At 51.7% G+C, this 21,925-nt stretch overlaps 1 protein-coding gene across 5 annotated transcripts in view; it reads left to right on the forward strand.

Annotated features, from left to right (window-relative positions):
- Window positions 1–21,925, forward strand: part of MPRIP (myosin phosphatase Rho interacting protein) — a 132,988-nt gene that overhangs the window by 24,811 nt on the left and 86,252 nt on the right. For all 5 annotated transcript variants that reach the window (XM_012651422.1, XM_012651424.1, XM_012651425.1 and 2 more), the window contains exons 2-3: window positions 3,352–3,429; window positions 5,355–5,420. In XM_012651422.1, coding sequence (XP_012506876.1) covers window positions 3,352–3,429; window positions 5,355–5,420 — 144 coding nt within the window. The remainder of the gene's footprint in view (window positions 1–3,351; window positions 3,430–5,354; window positions 5,421–21,925) is intronic.

Consider the following 21,925-nt stretch of genomic DNA (forward strand, 5'->3'; position numbering starts at 1 on the left):
GAGGCCTTTCCTTCACCTGGGGTACGAGGACAGGACCTAGGTTATCCAAGGAGGTGGGAGCTCAGAGGGCATCACGCACCCAGAACTTCCCACTGGGCGCTTTCCTCCCCACCCTCTGCACGCTCACATCGGGATGGAGGATGCAGCTGGAGCTGGGCCAACTCCATCCCTGCCTTCCTGGAGTTGGGGGAATGTGTCATAGCAATGTAATTACATGATGAAATGATAGGTATAAATTAGTTCTGCAGTGTGTCATTATCGTAATGACAGAGGTGAGTCACTAGAGATTGACCGAGTTGGGTCAGGACAGCTGCCTTGAGGCAGGACTGTCTCAGTGGAGACCTGAGGGATGGGAGAGAGGTTCAGGTGGGGGGAGCTGGGGAGGCCATGATGGGGCCCGTGGGGGCCTGGTCCTTCCTTGGCTCTCTGGACTCGTGGATTAGGTCTGGGTAATGGCACGGCGTGGCCCGTCCTGCCTTTGTGCCCATGCTTCAGCTGTGCCCTTGCCTGAAGGGTCCTCTGCTTGATGGGGCGTTGTTGCCTGCTCCCGGCCTGCTCCTCCTCCCAGAGCCTTTCTTTCTTGCCCTGTGCCATCCGTCTGCCTGGCCCGGCTACCTGGACCAGTCCCCTTTGGGGTGATGTGTGCTAGGGAGTCGCAGCCCAGCAAGGTGGCCGCTAAAGGCTCCCTCGTGCACAGATACAGGGCCATACACACAGGCCTGAGCAGATGTTCGCTGACATGCTGGGTTGAGACCGGGGCCTGAGTTCTGAGGGACTGTGTACCAGTCTGTCCTTTCCGGGAAAGGCCAGAAAAACGTAGCCAATGATGTGGCCTCACCCAAAGCCCTGCAGCCAAAGGCTAGGGAGGTGGTACACAGTCAAGCTAGAGGTGGAGAGATGGCCTTGTGGGCTAACGTCTGACATCACAGGTGGGTACCTGCAGGCTGGTGAGAGACTAAGTGGGGAGTCACTGGGTCCAGATACATTTTCCTGTACCATGCATGTGCTTGGTTGGAGTCCACTTAGAGTGTGCCTTGGAGTGGTGTGGGGAGAGCCTGAGCTCGCCTGCCAGAGGCCTAGCTAGATGCAGCTGGTGTCTCCAGAGAAAACAGACCTCTGCTCCCCTTCGCTTCTGCCTTTCCAGGTGGGATTTCATTCCATGCACCCCTTGGCCCTCCTGGGCCATGTCCCTCTAACTTGGGGCCAATACCCACTCCCATTTCATCAAAGTGAGTCTGTCTTGTCCTTCCCACAGCCTATCCCCTGGGCACATGGCACCTCTTACCTGCTCTGGTCACAAGGAAAGCCACTGCTTTCCAGGGGCCTTGAGGACCCTGCAGAAAGAAGCTGAGAAAAGAGAGGGTTCTTGGTTTAGCCTGGAGGCTGTGTGGCCCCTGGCAAGTGACCTGCCCTCTCTGAATCACAGAGTCCACAGCTACCAAATGAGGTAGAGTGACAGGGCCTCCCAGTTTGGAGAGTGTTCAATAAAAAGCATGTAGTAATCCCTGAGGCTTAAGCAGAGATCAGTCTATATGTAAGCAGAAGTCAGAGGTTTGGTTTTTTTTTTTTTCGAGACAGAGTCCCACTCTGTTGCCCAGAGTAGAGTGCTGTGGCGTCAGCCTAGCTCACAGCAACCTCAAACTCCTGGGCTTAAGCGATCCTACTGCCTCAGCCTCCCAAGTAGCTGGGACTACAGGCATGCGCCACCATGCCCGGCTAATTTTTTCTATATAGATTTTTAGTTGTCCAAATAATTTCTTTCTATTTTTAGTAGAGACGGGGGTCTCGCTTTTGCTCAGGCTGGTCTCGAACTCCTGACCTTGAGAGATCCACCCGCCTCGGCCTCCCAGAGTGCTGGGATTACAGGTGTGAGCCACCGCGCCCGGCCTAGAGGTTTGGTTTTAATGTGTGTGACTGTCCTCTGAAGGGTAGTGGATAGATAGGCCTGGTCGTACCTTTCCCGACCTCTCCTCACCAGACGGGAAATGCAGCCAGAGTGTCTGTCTCAGTCTTGCTGCCACATTGAGCTCCTACCCAGTGTTTTGGGAGCGGGGGCTCTGGATGGTAAGTCTAACAATGCCGGACATCTGTTGAGAACTTAGAGGCCAGATGCTGTGATCAGTGTTCTTAATTGAGATATAATTCACATACTGTTACAGTCACCCTCTTAAAGTGTGCAATTCAGTGATTTTTAGCATATTTATGATGTTGTGCAACCTTCTCCATCATCTAATTCCAGAACATTTTCATTACCCCAAAAACAAACCCTGTGCCTATTAGCTGTAACTCCCCATCCCCCCTCCCCTTAGTCCCTGGCAACCACTCATGTGCTTTCTGTTCTACGGATTTGCCTATTCTAGATATTTTATTATATAAGTGGAGTTCTATAATATGTGGGCTTTTGTGTCTGGCTTCTGCCAGTTAGAATAATGTTTTTGAGGTTCATCCATATTGTAGCCAAGGACTTCATTCCTTTTTATGGCTGAATAATGTTCCATTCTGTGGATAGATCAGACTTTGTTCATCCAGCCATGTGTTGATGGATATTTAGGCTGTTACCACCTTTTGGCGATCATGAACTCATTGATTATGAACACTACTGCTATGAATGCTCATGTGCAAGTTTTTATTTGGGCACCTGTTTTCAGTTTTCTTGGCTGTGTCTACTAGGAGCAGGATAGCTGGGTCTTATGGTGACTCTACATCGAACTGTTTTAGGAACTGCCAGACTGTTTTCCAAAGTGGCATCACTGTTTTACATTCCTGTGCTGGGCTTCACCCGCATTATCTCATCGATGTGCACATAAACTTTACGAGGTATAGATGGAATTGTTATCACCCCCACTTTTCAAATGGGAGACTCGAAACTCAGAGGGTTTCTTGCCCATGGCCACACAGCTGGCCAGCCGATGATTCTTTGGCCAGAGCTGGCTTTGATCACTAAAGCAGCTTCTTCTCCCAGACCCTGTTTCGTATTTGCAAGATGAGAGCTTTTGACTGTGGTGTTCACGTTATATTCCTGGTGCCTGGAACACGTTGACGCTCACATATTTGTTGAATAAAATGCCATTTTTTTCCTGATCTTGGTGGCTTGATCAGGAACTTAAGGGTGGCAGCATGTGTTTTAGGGGTTCCTGTATTCTACAAGTTCTCAGATTCCTGCCGGGACCTGCCTTCCCCTCTTCACACCAGGATCCCACCAGCCTCACAGGAAGTGGGGAATGGGTGGGTGCACAGTGTCTGCAGAGCAGAGGTGACCTCTGTTCCTAGCGAGTGCTTGCCATTAACCTGACCTGTTTTCTCTCTGTGGTCCGAGGCAGCTGATGACCTGCCCTCTTTTTTCTCCTCTAGGCAAAACCCATTTATGGTGGCTGGCTGCTCCTGGCTCCAGATGGGACTGACTTTGACAACCCGGTGCACCGGTCTCGGGTAAGGGCATCAGTGAATTCTTGCGGGAGGAAGTGAAGGAGGAGGCCCACCTGAGGGTGTGTTGGTGGAGCAGAGCTGGGAGGTGGGGAGTCGAATAGGGATCCTGGGATGGCAGGGTCGGGGGACCCTCCAGGTGACAATCTTGTAGGTCCCATGGAAGAAGTCTCAATATACATAGTTATGCATATTCCTTCCTTCAAAACGAGATGCTCTCACGTGGGTGTCTCTGTTTTGTAGGAACAGTTAAGTGGAAGCAGCAAAAGAGCACGCTGTCGCCACACCTTCCTCCCCTCCCAGCGCTGCCCTGCCCCTTCCTCCCCCGAGATCTGGTGGACTGCAGGCCTGGAGGCCTCGGCTCACCCTTCCCTCAACTTTGCCTTGCCTGGGATGCGGCTGCTAGAGATGGTCAATCCAGGTCGTCCTGACCTGGAGTTTGTTCCTCTGCCAGGAAACCCCTTTGGATTTGACTCCAGTTAAAACAGTCTGCTTCCTCGAGAGCCCTCTTGTGGGTGCGGCTGCTTATACCCTGTGATGCTCCAGCTCTGCTCCTTCTGTCCCCTGCACCCCTGGGCACTCCCCATCCCCTTTGTCTGAGTTCCTATTGCTCACCCCCTCCTCACCCTGAATTTTATACTCTGGATGGGAACTCAGGGCTGCATGTTCAGGTCCCACAGACCTTTCATTGTGTCTCTGGTCTTTGGGATTCCTTCTGGAATGGGTTTTGATTTCAAAGACAACATATAGCACATAAGAGCCTTGGAAATGTTCCTGGGAAACACGTCCAAGTGGCCTTCCCCTAGACACCCAGCCCTCTTTGCAAGGCCACCGGATTCCCTGTTCATGCCACCCAGGAGGGGAGACTTGGGAGTGACTGCTCCAGCCAGACTGCAGTTTCCATGGAGTAGTTCATTTTCCTGTTTTATGTTAATATTAAGGTTGTACACAACTGCCATTTCCAGCTTTGGTTGATAAAGTCATCATTTTCAATGATATAATTCTGGCCCAAAGCAAAGAGACATGACTTTATAGTTAGTTCTTGTGGCCTTACTACCAGTAAAAATCTGAACATTGTTGGGCCTTCTGAAATGTTGAAAATAGGTCATGGACCCGCAGGGTGATCTTTGGGCTTTGGGAGCTGCGCGGGTCAACCATGATATAGACCAGCAGTCTTGTGTGAGAGACCAGGCCCTTCTCCTCACAAAAAGGAAGATACATATCCTGATAATTCTTTTCATTTCAGCTCTTGGTGGCATTTGACTGCCATGAGCACGCCCCAGTGGCCTGGCCCATGGGTGGAGAGTGGAGAGGCAGGGTGATGCTCTTTGCGGGCTTGTCACTCCCTGGATATTAGAGTTATTTCCACTGGTCTTGCTCCTCCTCTGTTTTGATTTTTGTTAGCTCATTTCACCTTAGTGAATTCTGGAGCCCGGCTGTCTTTTGCCCCCTCTCCCACAATGGGTCATCAGAACAATCCCTTTTATAGCAGTTTCCCAGATGTTTTCAGGAGTGGTGAATCAGTGCCTTGGGACTCCTGGTTATTCCATGTCCTATCACATCATTCATCAGATAAATATTGACACATAACGTGATATGCTCTGTGCTGGGTGCTGTAGGAATACATTGTTTCTGCTCCTGGGGAGCTTCCAAATTTTAAAAAACAGGTTTCTGGTTAAACCTCAGTAACTCATGTGGAAATACAAATCACTCATATGATTGGGGCCTCTCTCCTGGCCCAGTCCTGGCTAATGAATCACCATTCTTATGCCTTGGGTCTGTCTTTTCCTGCTATCTTCCCCAGAAATGGAGTCTGTGGAGCTGGTGTTCCTTAGACTTGGGTTTGTTAGACATGGGGACTCAGCAGGCTGAGATCTGGGGCCGGGACCTGGGCCCACCTAACCACCCACCCCGTGTGTGCTCTGTCGCAGAAATGGCAGCGGCGGTTCTTCATTCTTTACGAGCACGGCCTCTTGCGCTACGCCTTGGATGAGATGGTGAGTGTCCTCCTCACCCATTCCCTGTCCGCATCCTCCATCCACCCCCTTCATTGCTGTGTTGTTTGTGTCGTCGCGTATGAGTGCGGCAACTGTGTGCTCCTGCTTGGGCTTCTCTCTGGGAGTCTGGAATGCTTTGAAGAACTGTGGCAGCTGGTGGAGATGGCCCTAAAACCCAGACCTTTGGTTTGAAGCATCTTCTTCAGTGGTCGTGGATGAGGAGGAAGTTGCTTCTATTCAAGGCTCGTAGGAGTTTGGACTTGGCCAGAGCACTCCTAGTTAGGGGAAAGGGAGCGCGAAGTTCTGGGTCATGGGGCTTGCATAGACTGGACCTGCAGGTGCTGGGTGGGCGGGTGGGCATTGAGCGCATGTGTAGGCAGCATTTTAAAATTGAGACTGTCCTTGAAAATCTAGTCACAACCACGTAAGGTAGGTTGACCTCACTTGTCCTTCCCAGAGTTTGTCTCTTCGCTGCGGTGGTGAGACAGGGTGTCTGGAAGTGTGAGTGGAGATGACTCTGTTCTACCAGGGCCTTCCAGACAGGCGGGGCCCTGGGGTTTTGGGACGGTCATTACAGCTCACATGTGTGAAGGCTGGAAGTGGGTCTGCCCATGTGAATCCTAACCGTTGTGATGTGACTCTTTACTGTATTTTGTTTCTGGGATGAATTAATAGGTATGATACCTTAGTTCCATTGCGGCTGTCACCTCATTGGTTCCTTCTTAAAAAGAATGTTCTTCCCTCTCATTCTCTCTTACGAACATATTTGTACATTGTGAATGGATTGCAAAGGGTTTTGCGGTGGGAACGTGTGTGGTGCAGAGTAGTTGGAGGCGAGTGCTGATGGGCCTCAGACTTTGCTAGTGGTAGGAGCAGGGAGATGGTACTCTTGGCTTTTCCTTTGGGGCAAGGAAGCAGACCTGGAGGATGGGCCCCACACTGCCCTTTGTGTTTTCCTGCCTTGGCCATCATGTGGCCGTAGTCCTGGAGTGGGAGCTGAACTCCTACAAGCCCCAAGGTTTACCTTGAGCTCCCTGTGGCTGGCTGAGTGGATCTTAAGTCCTGTGGCCAACTAACAGTATCCAAGTAACCTCACGAGGTCACTGGATTACATTCAGGCTAGATGGGGTCCATGAACCATGCTGAAAAGCAGAGCTCCCTGGACTTTCCTTGATGACTGATTACTCCAGTCAGGAAATCTTTCTTTAGGTATAACTGAAATCCAGCAAAACCCATTGTTCTCTTTGGCTCAGTTATACAGGCACAAAGAGGGTGGCTACTGGGGACGCCTTTGTGTTGGCACAAATGCAGAGCACGTGCTGCATCCCAAGAATGGCTCCTAAATAATTGAGGTTGGCAAGCCACAAGTGCTGACACCTTGCGGTGCATTTTGGTCTCCCAGCACCCTGGATGTTGGCTGGGTGATATTTCATGTGCTAGGGCAGAGAAGGGACCATGCCAGGAAAGTGGGAAAAGAAAGAAGCCCCAGGACAAACTTGGACTGAAGAAAGGGCATGGGGCATGCCTGGAGCCGGCAGTGTTTGGCCATGGGCTTCTGGCAGATGACCTTGGAGCTGCAGAGACTGACCGGTTGCACCAGTCAGTGCTGTTCCACCCAGAGCAGGGCTGTGCACGTGCGTTGCACTCTGGGAAGTGGCACTGTGCCTGCAAGGAGCAGGTGTAGTGGCAGTTGTGCTGAAATACCCCTGAAGCATCCCTGCAGACTTGTGAGGTGTGCCCTTGTATCAGGAAGGTCACACGGTGGAAAGTTGCAAGGAGGCAGTTGGGGTAGAGGCCAGGTAGGAGGAGATAGGGCTGGAGGAGCCTGTCCCATGGCTGGTGATCTGCATCAGGTTGGTTCTTCGTGGCTGCACCCCAGGATGAACAGACAGCCCAGAGGCTCCAACTCAGTGGTTGGCCTCCGCATGGCTAAGACCCCACCCCAACCAGGCCAGCAGGGTGCTGAGACCTGGAGCAGGAGAACTTCCTTCCAGGGAGGCTCACATGTGGGCTGAACTCCAGTGGTGCTTTTTCTGTGAGTACCTGGAAGTAGACCTGTGGTCCTCAGCCTGGGACGTTGTGCCTCCCAGGCCTCATGACAACGTCTGGAGTCATCTTTGATTGTCACAACTGGGGCAGGGATGTTACTGGCATCCAGTGGGTAGAGGCCAGGGATGCTGCTAAATATCCTACTATGCAGTGAACAGCACCCCCTCCCCCAAAGAAGGATCCAGCCCAAAATGTCAACAGTGCCAAGGCTGAGAATCCCTGGGTGATTTGGTCAGTTGTTTATTTACATTTTTATTTATTTTTAAAAATTAAGATGTAAATTTGATTTGCTATTAGCTCTGTTCTTAAACAGCACAAAAGGACTCACCAGTCAGATTTCCGGGGAGTGAGGGGGTGATGGGGCAGGGTTGGCTTGCTGTCTGGTGTGGTGCTGGTGGTGGGTGTCACTCAGCAGAAGGAGAAAAACCTCCTGAGAGCTCTGAAGAATAGAGAGGTGTTATCTCAGCCCTGCTGGGCCAGGGCTGGAGAGGAAGGTGGGTGTCAGGAGGTTACAGTGCTCGGGGGTGGGGGGTGGGGGATCAGTCCTTGGATCCAGCCACGGCTGCTGCGGGAAGCCCTTCTGCTTGGGGACTTCTGCTGGGGCTAGGGCGGCAGGCCGCGTCCCAGAGGGGCTGACTGTTGCCTCTCTGGGCAGCTCTGAGATGGGACTAACTTTGGGGAATCTGTTTTCCTTTTTTGGGAAATTTCTTTCCCGATACACCCACGTACCCTGTAACTGGTGGGTGTGGAGGAGAGGCAACTTTCCCAAAAAAGGAAAAGAAATTTCCCAAAGGCAGTCTGAGGTGAGGTGGGCTCAGGGCAGCCTCAAAGACAAATAGGAGCCTGAGGAGTTTGTCTGGGCCCCTGAATTTCCAGGAGTGGACGGATTGGGGGATCTGGAAACTCGAACTGCTGCCTCTCTCCTCTGCCTTTGTTTGTCCCACTGTGAAATGCTGCCCATGATTTGACCAAATTCTGCCACTTTTCTTTGAGCTTTTAGGGACTGATGCAAAGCTAAGGCGCTGGTGTCACCAGAGCCCAGACGTCACTGGAAGCTCCTGGGAGATGCACCAGATCAGGAGGCGGGAGCACCCCGAGCTGGGGGGACGTTCCTGGCCATGAGGGTCCTGTGACAGGCCGGCCCTCTAAGGCAGAAGGATGATCTGATGTTATGTTCTTGTTGTTAATTGTGGTAAAATACACACAACATACCATTTATTAATACCCTCCTCACCATTTTCCAGCACATTCACGTAAGTATAACCATCGCCACCCTCCATCACCAGGACTCACTTTATCTTGTGAAACTGGAACTCTGTGGCCATTAAACAACATCTCCCTATTCCCTCCCCCAGGCCCTGGCGGCCACCAGTCTGCTTCTGTCTATGAATTCGAGTACTCTAGGTACTTCATGTAAGTGTGGTCTCACAGTGTTTGTCCTTTTGTGACTGGCTTATTTCACTTGGCATAGTGTCTTCAAGGTTCATCCATACATAGCATGTGTCAGGATTTCATTCCTCTTCCGATTGTGCTAGGTCTAATGCTCTTGAACCATGGCTGCTCTGAGACAAACTGCCGCCAAACACGTCCCACATGGGAGCCATGGAGCGATTGTGAGGTGCGCTTCCGAGGCAGGCCGTGGTGCTAAGAGCTGTCCTCAGCCGCAAGAGTCCTTGACAGTTGGGAGAGACAAGAGCAGCGTGCCTGTGCGGGGGCTTGGCTAAGGACTTTCCGCTCAGCTCACATCCCACACTTCCTGGGGAAAACACTTCTAGCTCTTGAGTATGTGCCGATTTTGGCGGCAGCTTGTGGGTTTGTCAGTCCCATAGGATGTGAAGGTCCAGCCAGAGAAATTAACTTGGGGTGCCTTTGTGCTCATGTGTAAGGATCTTCAGAGCGCTCCAAGGGCTAGGATTCTGGCTTCTTCAAAGTGTGCTTGTCACAGGAGAGAGTCCAGGGGATTGCTTTGATCTCGGGACCTCTGTCCACCTCATCGTTGACAAATTTCTGTCACTACTGGTGTTGTGTTAAAGCTGTGAGCAATGCACAGGTGCTGGCACTGCAGGAGAGTATGGGAGGAGGGGCGTCGCCACGGGGCCCTGCTGATTTTAGTAACTGTCAGGTGAGGTTTTTCTCTCTGTCCCCTGAAACTGAGCCCCCACCGCATTGCTCCCTGTGCCGTCGTTTTGCAGACATTGCTCTACCTCAGAATCTCTGCAGGGTGAGGTCAAGAACCATAGTTTAAATAGCCACTCCCTGTGACTTTTAGGGAGCACCAGCATTTGAGAGCTGCTGCCTCATGCCGTGACTTGGTTTCCTCTAGCGTGGAGCTTTCCTCGGCAGGCTGCCTGGGCAGGTGAGAAGAATGGCTGCTTTCTCTTGGTGCTGAGCTGAGGCACTTCCACTCTGTCTGATTCTTTGGAAACTGCAGTGGCTGTTGTGGGTGAGGACGGGCGGCCAATAGGAGGTCCTTCCTGTGGTGAAGCTCATACCTGTTGACATTCACATGGACACGCGAAGACTACATCCCTAGGAGAACCATGACACACATGCTTTTACAGGCAGCAGGGACTGAGGGAGACAGAGAAGTCTTCTGGCTGGAGAGAGGTGGCACTTGGTTGCCTTCCTGCTGGTCAGGAAGGTTTGGGAGGAGCAGTGTACGCAGCCCCAGGCTCCGTGTTGGCTTTTGCACACATTCTCAACCTGGTCCTCATAAGGTCATTGCCTGGTAGACAATATGTCCGTTTCACAGATGAAGAGACTGAGGTCCAGAGAGATCGTGAGGTCTCTCAGCTAATGAGTGGCAGGCCTGGGGTGCGTATGCAGGGCAGGCTTCTTCTGGGGGAGGGATGGTGTCATTCCTTTACCAAATGGTTCCATCACTGCCTCTTTCCAGAGGCTGCTCTGACAGCATCTGCTGTTGAGTGTGGGAGGGGAAGAGTTGGAGTCCTTCCAGCCCCTGGTTTGTCTGCAGTCGTAGGTTGGCCCAGCCATAGTAGCTCACCGGTGTTTTTGATGCCCATTGAATGAAGCTAGCTTCTGGCCTGCGATCCTATGGGGTCTGCTTTCTTTTTACAACGTATGTGAATGTGAATTCAGAGAGATTTGTAGAAATTGGAACAATTAAGAAATTAGTGTCTGTAACTGTCCCAGGGGCAGAGAACCTTCCTCCAGCCTGGAGACCATTCATATTTAAAGGATAGGAAGGAGCAAGACAGGAAACTGGGGAAGATGTTTTATGGATCAGTTTTCAGATTTATTTTTAAATCTGTCATGTTTTAGCCTTGCTTTGGCCTTCGTGCTTTCCCGCAGGGCTCCAGTCTCCAGGAGGAGGAGAAGGGAGAGGAGGAGGAGGGGGAGGAGGGGGAGGAGGGAGGCCGGCCCTGCTGGCCCTGCTGTGCAGGCCGTGGAGCTCCACAGGGCTAGCTGTTGTTGGTGTGCTCAGTGGCTGAGAGTGCTCACTGCCGCTGCCTCTGTGGAAACCTCCTGTGCTAAATGTTGGGCTTTCCTCCCTCATCCTCTGCTCAGCCACTCGTTTCTGATTCTGTACTTGCTGTCAGAGTAATGATCACTTTAAAAAATAACTTTGAACTCAAACTTTTAGTTGGGAGACCTCCATCTTTTTTTTTTTTTTTTTTTAGGAGGTGGGATTTTGCTCTGTCGCCCAGGCTGGAGTGCAGTGGCGTGATCACAGCTCACTGCAGCCTCCAACTCCTGGGCTGAAGGGATCCTGCCTCAGCCTCCCGAGTAGCTGGGGCTACAGGCACACGCCACCATGATGACAGGCTAATGTTTTTTACTTTTTGTACAGACCGGGTCACGCTATGTTGCCCAGGCTGATCTTGAATTTGTGGGCAAAGTGATCCTCCCAACTTGGCCTCTCAAAGTGCTGGGATTACAGGTGTGAGCCACTGTGTTCGGCCAAGACTTCTGTCTTTAAGTGGTACTCTGCGCAGAACCTTAATACAAGTTTTAAAACGGATGCAATCAGGTGCTGCTTTAGTCAAAGTTTAAGAATATTTCTGACCCCTGCCTCATAAGCCCTCCCAGGCAGCCACAGGAAAGAATATGCCCTGACCAGACCAGACTCCTTCTGTGGCAGAATTATCCAGGTGCCTGAAGGCCCAGATCATGTGCCTGCTCAGGAAAGGCACCTCTTCTTGTGTCGACCGTTTAATTAACTTGTATTTTCCAAAATAATGAACTTAGTTTTTAAACATTTGTGAAGTAGTGAATGTCTTTAAGGTCTTTGCCAGTGGTGACAGATGTGTGAGCACGTGTACAGGTTAACTCTTAGGCACATGTGGGGGTTTACGTCCATGAGCCTGGGGACAGGAGGGGGCCCTGGCAACTTGGTGGGCCAGGGCACAGTCAGGGCCAGCAGCCTGTGGGTTGTCAGAAATCGTGGACAAGACGAGGGTGTTTAGAAGGTGCTTCCAGGGTCCTGAGGGTTTTTGCCCCTCCCTCCAGCCCCACTTTATGTCTCTGGGCACAGGGCCTTGGGTGAATCTTCGGTCCTGTCTTTATTTAATTATGACAACTAAGAATAGTTTTTGCCTCTTTGGGAGGGGGAATTGTAGCAATTAAATCCTTAATGACTCGTAAGTATTTTGAAGATAAGATCTGTACATGCGTGTTATGTGTGCAAGGGCTTTTGATCCTTGGGCACTGGCTAGTCTTGGTGGTGTTTGTGATGATCTTTTGGCAGCAGGATAACTGGGGGAATTCGAGGTGGGCAGAGAAGGCCCTGTGCTCCCCACTCACGGCTTCTTGCAGCTGCTTTGCCTTAGAGCATCTTCGGGCCAAATTTAAGTTATTTTGATATGTTAAAGGGGAGTGAACAAGGTGTGGGTATAGGTGAACCCAGGTGGGATTGGAGACTCCCTGTTGTCAGAGTTGGGGGATCAGAAGTGAAGCTTGGAGCCATTTGCTGACAAGTGCTACGTCCTTTTTCCCTAACGTCTAATTTACTGTGATGCATGAAATGTGACCCCTTAGAACAGAGCATGCAGATGCAGGAACATCCTCTGGCTCTGTGGACCTTCAGGGTGGATGTCATTCTCTGGAAATGGGGGGCTGCGCTTTAAGCTCCCTCCTTCCTTTCCCTCCTGTCCTTTTAACAGAAGTTGGCAGGGTGATCATAAGGTGCTTGGACCTGGTGTCTGTCAGATAGTGGTGGTGTGGCCCTCGGTAGCTTTTTCTTGTCGTTTACAACTCTTTATGAAGGCCCATGTGGCATTTCCCACACATGGACCAAGGAGGGGATGGAAGCCACCAGCGTTAACTGTGGAGCTGTGTGGACCAGGAACAGAGCAGGCTCCCGAGGCTGACAGTTGGGGGTTTCTAGTCGTGATGTGATCCAGACCATTTTATGAGCGAGGCAGCCCATCCTGGGTGGGGGCAGGGGCATAACTGAGACTGGCCCACAAGGGCTCGACTGCAGGTGTGGGTAGGCAACGGGTGCCCTGACCTCCTGGTCCTGACCTGTGGCCTAGGAGTTGGCCTTTGGGGAGTTGGGGGTGGAGAGGGAAGGGACCTGCATGGGGGCAGTTTGGGTGTTCTGTGCCTCTGGTATTGGAGTCAGACATGGATGGCCTGAGCCCTGCAGAGGGAGGATGTTAGAAGAACATGCAGGAGTGAGCAGGCAGAGAGGGGTCAGAGGAAGGGAGCGGGCCGTCCTCCGCAGGTGGGGTAGGAAGGCTCTACAGGTCACCCCGGCTCCTTCTCAAGAGCCAGGAGAGGGCACAAATCAGCCTAGGTCAGACACGAGTCCCTCCTTCCTGTGTCCCTTAGCCCAGGACACCTGTCAAGCCCTGGAGTTACCTTGCACTTATCTCCACGTGGGTCTCCACCCTCAAGGTTGAGGCCTGGTATCTGCCCGCCCTGGCAGGGCCTTAAGAAGTGCTAGCGCATGCTGGTTGGCCAGCTGGCCGGTCAGTGGGCTGTCCTTCTCAGTTCTTTGGTGCTTGCATTTCCGTTGTAAACGTTCTAAGGAGGCCTCCCCCTGAAAATCCCCCTCTTCAAATTTCTGGCCACAGTGAGAGGATTTGATGACCTCAGGTGCCCAGTGAGTGCCTTTCTGTCTCACTGGAACTGTCCAGTGTGCTTATCTTCCTTCCAGTTACACAAATGGTGAGTCAGGGACAGCAAAATAGTAATTAGCTGCCCACCTGCATTCAGGGCCATAATTAGATACCCACATTCTTCTCTCTGCCCTCTGTGTGCCTGTGGCTACTGACTAGGGAAACTTCTGGACACCCATGATTCATTAATAGAGGGGTCTGAAGATGGTTTCGTGTCTTGTCGCCCACTTAGGTGGCATCTGGCCAGCCTTTCGTCATGCACACAGCTCTTTTAGTGACAGAAAGGAGGTGGGGCAGTGGGAGTGGCAGTTCTGTTGAGTTGGTGGAGGAGTTTCTGCAGCCTGCATCCCGCCTGTGCTGAGGAAACAGCCGGGAAGATAGGCTGTGACTGGCACCCTTGCTGGGTTATCTTTGGAGCTGTGGGTGGACTTCTGTGCAGCGCTGCCATGGTGCCCTGCAGGATGAAGGCTTGTCGGAATGGGCTGGGTGTCTCCCTCCCACGGAGAGAGAAATGACTTTGGGTATTAGGAAAGGGAAAAGCTTGGAATAATTGGTTAGGAAACTAATTAAGTACCGGCAGGGAAAGAACTGTCAAAAAAGAGTCATCTTGTGGAAGTTTGCAACAGAAAATGGGGCTGGAAAAACAAAGCCAAGTGGCTGGCACCAGTGTGTTCTTGTGTGTGCGTGCAGTGCTCACACTCGTCCAGAGGACTGGACAGCACAGCCAGGCTGCAGAGTCCTCCGGGGCAAATCCCCTCCACCCTCACCTTGGGGCCCCCACGCTCTTCCCCGGTCAGATCACGGTACTCTGCCCCACCCTCCTGACCATGTCTTTCGCTTGTTTTTTTCCCCAGGAAATGTGTAATGCTGTCCAAAACCAGTCTGATAAGCCTATCCACTTACGGCATTAATTGTGGTAGCAGGTTAATATGTTAGTGCCTTAATCTGTCCTATCCTCCCTGCTGTCTTCCCCCTCCACAAAACCCCTTTTCAGAAGAATCTTCTATTTGGCTGGGAAGGGAAGGGAAGGGAAGGGAATGTCCTTATGTGGGGAAAGCTCTCTGAGCCCAGGGGGTGATTGCACTGGTGGGATCCCGGAGATGTGTGGGGGATCTTAAGGAAGGGGGCCTCCTTCACGCCGTACTGTGTACTGCCTGTCTTGAGGGCTGGTCCAGCCCAAGAGGAAATGAACGTTGATGGATCACTCACTCACAAACATCTGTCTGGTGCCTGAAGTTGATCTGTCGGGGGAGGTGGGTGCTGACCATACTCCACAACTTGGCAGGCGTGTTCATTTCCTGTGGCCGTTGTATCAAGGTCCTGCAGACTTAATGGCTTAAAACAACACATAATTTACTCTTGCTAGTTGTGGAGGTCCAGAGTCCAGAATGAATGCCGCTGGGCAAAGGTCCAGGTGTGGGCAGGGTGGGTTCCCTCTGAGGTCCTGAGGAGGCTCTCTCTCTACTGCGTGCAGACCCCAGTGGCCACCTGCCTCCCTCAGCTCCCTCAGTCCCCTCAGCCCACCCCTCACCGCTGCACCCTCCACTTGCACTGTCCTGTCTCCTCCTCCCCTGTGTTGGACCTCCTGCAGCCTCCCTCTTGTAAGGACCCTTGTGGTTTTATTGGGGCCCATCCAGTAATCCAGAATAACCTCATCTCACAATCCGTAACTTAACACACCTGGAAAATCTGTGGCTGGGGACCTTGACGTCTCTGGGGCCGTTGTTCAGCCGCCCCAGCGTGCTCTGCCGGCAGAAGGGCTGTGGACTTTGCCGGGTGGTGGCTTCACAGAGCTGGTGCCAGGCCAGGTGTGTGGGGCTGAAATGGCATCGCCCTAGACTGGGCCGGGAGGTCAGTGGGAAGGGCTGTCCCTCTTTCTACAGACACGTGACCTTGTGTGACCAGAGAGGGTGGCTGCCTCCACTTCTCATCTGTCTCCTCCCTCGTTCTTTCCTGGGCTCCAGCGTTGAGCTCTGGGGGGTTCAGCAGGGCTAAGTAGGACTCGTGGGTAGTGCTGCCAGGCACCAGGCATAGGATCAGAAACGGGACAAGAGAGAGGAGTATGTCACAGGTGGCAAGGAAGATGGGGCCTACAGGGACCGTCCCTGGTGCATGGTGCAGTTCCCACCTGGGTGTCCGCATCTCCCTCCTTCCCAAGTGTCTGTGTTTTCAGAGTAAGCTGGATGTAGGCAATGGCAATACAGGAAAGGACCTAAAAGAGCAGCCCCTTCTGCAGGTGGGTCGATAGAGGAGTGGCTTCTGCCCTGGGGGGAGGCAGCGTGGGGCCCTGGCCTCTGATGGTGGCTCCAACACAGTCAGCTCCGGGCAGGAGCCCCTCGGGACTGAAGGGTGCCACAGACGCCACTGCCGAGCTGCTGCCCGTAGCACCGGCCCACAGGGAGAGGTGAGGCAGGAAGAAAGTCTCCTTGTGCTTGAAGAATGTCACCCTGTTATTGAGACTGGTTTTGTGTTTATTTCTTCAATACAAAGGGCAGACGGATGTGGTATTGCAGACCAAGCCCGTGGGACACTAAGGTGAAGGGACAGGGCAGAGCTGGTGGAGGAGGACAGAGATTCCCTGGGGCCTTGGGGCTCTGAAGGATGTGGTGCGGTCCCTGGTGGGAACCACCTCCAGCCAGCCGCGCGGAATCAGGCTTGTCCTGTGGGGCAGGAGGATCCTAGAGGCATGAGTCCCTGTTCTCTGTCTCTCCTCAGGTAGGCTTACTTTTGGGCTTCTGTTTGTACCTCTGCCCAGGTGAGAGGGTAGTGGGCAGGTTGCTCCTTGAAGACTAATCAGCAGTGGTCCATTGTCCTCCTGTGAGCCACCTTGGGTTGTGCCTGGCAGCTGGTGGTGCTTTGTGGTATCTGGGCCCCAGCTGAAAGTTGGTGCTGCCGATGCCCGTCATGGCATCAGCTATCTGTCTCTAGTCCACAGCGGCTGTCCCTGGGGAAGTCTGAGGCTCATTTCCTCTAGGTGTGTCTCCATTTTTTGGAGCAAGCTAGCCTCTGTGATCAGTGCAGATATAAAAAGAAACCATGCACCAGCCACAGTGCTAGCTTCTCTCACTGTTGCTGTTTAATCCTTAAAATGGTCCCGTGGGGAGAGCACTACGTTGCCCAAGGTCAAGGTTTCTCTGGGCAGAGCTGGGCTTCTTGCATTGAGCCATGAGTTGAAGGCCTAGTGGGTGGCACTGCTCTGGCTCCATTCTGATCCTGTGAGCTGAGGCCCAGACACTCCTCTGGCCTGGGAATTTTGGAGCCTTACCTGGTTAATGTTTAAAGATCTGTGATAAACCAGCATACACTAGAGCTGGTCTCTATGCCTCTTTGGGTGATTGGCGATAATGCTGGTGGTTGGCTGACACCTGTTGGTCTGGAGATCTGCTGGGGTGGGGCAAGGTTGACTTATGCCTGGGTGTGGAGCACATGCTTGCCTAGCCCTACCTTTCGGTGGGTTCTCAGCAGGAGGCCTAACCCAGACCACCGTATATTCTGGTCCCAGGGACAGACCAGGGGGCTGCTCTAGCTGTATTGGAAAGGTCCACAAGAATAGAGCTGCAGTATAGTCTGGGGAGGGAGAGTCCTTGGAGACAGCCTCTACTGAGACCCAAAGGGGAGGCGGGGTCCCCAGGGTCACCTGCCGTTCCATTTCTGAGGCTCTCACTGCTGGAACTTGTGTGAACAGGGCATTGTTCTCAGTGAGCTGGTGAGAGAGACAGACACGTTTTGTTCGTCCCAGCAGGTCCTCGTGCCTGTGGCAGATGCTCAGCGATTTTGGGCCGAATAGACTGTGTCATCCCAGCACCGTGGCTGGGCAGCCGGTCCTCGTCCAGTGCCCTTTGCACTGTGCTGTGCCGCTTGCCGTCCTCCCTGCTCTGCCAGGCTTAGGAGGCAGGGGCAGCCAGGGACACAGGCTGTGATGGGTGACGCAGACAAGGGTGGGAGGAGTGGGATGTGTGTTGTGAGCCCACCTCGGGTTTCTTATCTCTTGGGGGCCTCCATTCCACGATGGAGATAAGAACACAATTGATGCCCTTTGAGGAAAGGTTAGGAAAACGGTTAACCTCGCTCAGGTGGAGGTGGGCAAGATTTCTGCATAGACATTGACATGGAGTGGGGGGTGAAGTGCAGTCGAAGTGTTGTTGTGAATGGAGGTTTGCTGTCTTAGGGTGCTGCTGTGGGAGCCCGTGCAGGGAGGGGGTGCTGGGCCCGTGCAGGGAGTGACCACCTGTCTACCTCGGCCCTGCCTGGGTCTCTTTTCTTTGACTGCCCATACCATCTTGTTGCTTTCTTCCAGCATGTTCCCCATGGCATCCCTTCTCCCTCCTCTGGAGGTGGACAGTGTTGTGGTGCAAGGTGGGGCGGACAGTTTTCAGCCAAACTCATTACGTTGTCCGTGTAGCCAGACACACACTGGTTGGTCATCTGCTCAACATGTGCCAGGCACCGCGCTGCTCGAAATAGGATGTTGAGACGGCTGCGTCCTGGAGGGCTGGGTTAGGAAGGGCGACACTTCTAGTCTTGTCTCCTCTTTCTTCTTAACAGAGCATGCTGGGTGGGAGCTCCCCAAGGTTTCCCTGATGCCCTTTTCTTCCTCCTCATTTGCTCCCCTCCACATTTTCTCGCTGCCCTCGGCCCTCGGCCCAGATCCCTACATGCAGCTCCTTCACTGTGTTTCTGTGGCTGAAGTGAACCCAAGTCCTGCCTTGTCTGGAGCAGGAAGAGGGGAGCAAACCTTCCTTCCACTGTGCTCTCTCTTTCCTACAGAGGCCCTATGGGGAAGGACAGGCGCTGGTACAGGTGATGTGGATGGACATTCGGAACTCCTCTAGGACCACACCCTCATCCTGCTGTGGCCTCCATGGGCTGAGGAGAGCAGGCCTGGCCAGACCAGCAGTGGGCTGTCCCACTGCCCAGCCATCTGTGGAAAGAAAGGGACACGTGGGCATGCATTCATTCCGTTGGTTTGTTCCTCCACTTGCCGGTCATTTTGGAGTCTCAGGTGTTTGTGCTTAAAGGATGCAGTGAGGTGGCCTGTGCAGTAATTTGAGGAGGTGGAGGAAGAGAGGTCTGTGGTATAGAACTTTAGCCTTAGAATAACACATTTGAATGTTGAATAAACAGGTGGCAATTTTGGCCGTACTCGTTTCCCCCACACGTTGTTAGCCTTTTTCCAGCTGGGAGAAAAGCATTTGCCTCATTTTAGAACACATCCAGTTATCTGAGTTTAAACTTTGTGTTTTTCCCAAAGTCAGGAGTTTGAATTATAACAGCCTCAGAGGCTTGGAAAGAATCATTCCATAACTCCTGCATTAACTTTCCTCCCCTATTTGAGGACTTTGACTTAGGGGAACCATCTTTTATTTCCAGCAAAGAGAAGTGCTGTTCTCAGGGCCTAGTGGGCAGCCTCCCAGGCCTTCAGACTTACTCTGTATTCTCGTTGGCGTGACAGTGGAGCAGTAATTTAGATTTTTCCCAGGGTGGGGTGTTGCAGAATATGAACCCATTTTCACCCTGTTGCTCAGTATTCATCCTTGGATCTTACTGTGCTCCCTGGCAAATGTGAAGGCCAAAAATGTGCCAGATGGGAATTTTAAAGGCATCAAGGGGCTTTACTTTTTTTTTCAAAACAATATACGTACATGGTTTTAAAAAGTCAGATACATAACTATAAAACTTGTATGAAGGAGTCCACTGCCCTTTCCGTTCCTTCTTACCCTGAGTCCTGTTCCCGAAGGAAGCCATTTCCAACTCTTCTAGCCAGAGTATTCTAGTGCTTACCTCTCTGTCTGTGAATGACATGTTTTTACTGCTGCTTCTTGAGTGTTAAAGAATATTATCTACTGATTTGATACACTGCAAGATAGGATTCAGCTCTGTCACCTGCCACACTTCCCGAGGCCCCGTTGTTTTTCCTGGTGACGTCCCTCATGGAACCATCTGACCTCTTGCTCCAGCTCAGACGGGCTGTCCTCCTTGCCTGCCGTGTAGCTCCTGGCCTGGGCTTTGCCTTCACCATCATCCTGGGTACTCCCTTCTTCCTTCTCCTCGTTTTCTTAGAACGATCTCTTCTCTTTTTTGCTTTACTTCTTCATTTGGTGAAGCCTCTTGAGAAAGGCACAGGCAGGAAAGGTTGTCTGACCTTGCTGTTTGAAGATGCTGTCCTGCCCACACTCCCGGTTGACAGCTGGACCGGCTCTAGAGTGTTAGGTGGGAACTAATCTTCCCTTGGGATTTTGAAGGTATTGTTCTTTGTCTTTAACTTCCACCATTGCTGTTGAAAAGTTCACGTACCAGGGCCTGATTCCTGATCCTTTGTAAATGAACTAAATTTTCTCTCCGAAAACTTTCAGGAGCTTCTCTTTATCATCTAGTTCTAAAATTTCATGAAGATATGCCTAGGTGTGGATCAGTTTTCTTTCATTGAGCCAGAAGCCTGTGTACATTTCAATTTGGGAAGTTCTGTCCTCCTGGTCTGGAATATTTTCTTGTTTTTTTTTTTTTTTTCCCTCTGTTCGTTTCCTTTGCTGTGTTTTCCCTGGTCTTTTCTTCTACAACTCCTGTTGTTTGGCTTTTGACTCTTCTGGCCAGGATCTCTAATTTTATTGTCTTTTTGCTTAGCTTTGTCATGCCCGAGATTGCATGGACCTTGCCTTGCAACCCTTCTGTTGGATCTCATTCCAGCTCTCACAGTTTTAGTTTCTCAGAGCTCATGTTAGTTCTCTGTGTGTCCCCTTTCATAGCATCTTATTCGTGGTTCACAGGTATATACTTTCTCTGACAATGACAGTAACTTTGAAGTTTTATCCTCTCTCTGGTTTGACTTGCATTCTCTGAGCTCCTTTTCTGTTTGTTTTGGTCTTGGACTTTCTCAAATTAGTGGTGCCCCTAAAGAATGAGCCCATGTGTATGTATATGTGGGGTGTGGGGGGGTGCTGACTGGCAGGCCTTGCCTTAGAAGGGCAGGCAGGCAGGGGACTGGCTCCTTTTGGGAGGAACCCTCCAACGTCCCTAGGTACAAGCCCTCTCCAGTCCTTTCAGTGGAGAATGCCAATTTTAGGAGGTTTTTCTCTTGGGCTCGTCAGTTTCCCCTGCTAGGAATCCTCTCATCTCCAGCCTACTGACCTGTGGGCAGTAGAAGGAATTGGAGTGAGGACTTCAGTTTTCAGGGTGCAGACTTTCTTGGACTCTTCCTGCTGTTGTCCCCCCTGCCACAGCTGTGCCTGCTGCCCTGGGTCCAGGGCCTTCCCCGGGCAACTCTGGATGCTGTGTATGGCCTTTCTGGCCAGAGCTGGGTCTGGGGTCTGAATGCCCCTTGTACAGGGCCTGACCCGGCCTCCTGCCCTCAGCCTTGCCTCCCCAGTCAGAGATCCCGGGGCCTCTAGCCCTTGCCTGAGCTTTCCAATGTCCTTAGCACTGTCAGCCTGCCTCGTCCTGGCTGTCCTTGGGAAGGTTGGCCTGCTCCATCAAGTGTCTTTCTATGTATCCAGCCACTTCCTACTACGCAAATTTAATTGATATTAGGTTGGTGCAAAAGTAATTGCGGTTTTGGACGGTGAATTTTAAATCATTATAACTAGGCTCAGACACATCTTTATTAATCAAAATAGGAACCATTACAATCAACACATTGTTGCCAATGAGAAATAAGTTTGTTTATTCCTATAGCGTAAAAAATCCGTGCACAGGATTCGAGGAACTCTTGGAAAGCATTTTCTTCATGCTGCCTGTTGTGGAAGTGTTCTCCCTGCAAAAAGTTGTCGAGGTGCTTGAAGAAGTGGTAGTCGGTTGGCGAGAGATCAGGTGAATATGGCAGATGAGGCAAAACTTTGTAGTCCAATTAATTCAACTTTTGAAGCGTTGGTTGTGTGAGGTGCGGTTGAGCGTTGTCGTGGAGAAGAATTGGGCCCTTTCTGTTGACCAGTGCTGGCTGCTGGCATTGCAGTTTTCAGTGCATCTCATCGATTTGCTGAGCAGACTTCTCAGATGGAACAGTTTAGCCGGGATTTGGAAAGCTGTAGTGGATCAGACCAGCAGCAAACCACCAAACAGTGACCATGACCTTGTTCTGGTGCAAGTTTGGCTTTGGGAAGTGCTTTGCAGCTTCTTCTCAGTCCAGCCACTGAGCTGGTCTGCACCGGTTGTCGTATAAAATCCACTTTTTGTCATATGTCCCAATCCAGTCGAGAAATGGTTCGTCGTTGTTGCGTATAAGAAAAGACGATACCTAAAAACGAGGATTTTTTAAATTTTTGGTTGGCTCATGAGGCACCCACTTATTGAGCTCTTTCACCTTTCCAATTTGCTTCAAAAGCAGAACAGTTGTAGAATGGTCAACGTTGAGTTCTTTGGTAACTTCTCGTGTAGTTGTAA

This window comes from Propithecus coquereli, unplaced genomic scaffold (genome assembly GCF_000956105.1).
Source record: "Propithecus coquereli isolate 6110/MARCELLA unplaced genomic scaffold, Pcoq_1.0 Scaffold355, whole genome shotgun sequence".
NCBI lineage: Eukaryota > Metazoa > Chordata > Mammalia > Primates > Indriidae > Propithecus > Propithecus coquereli.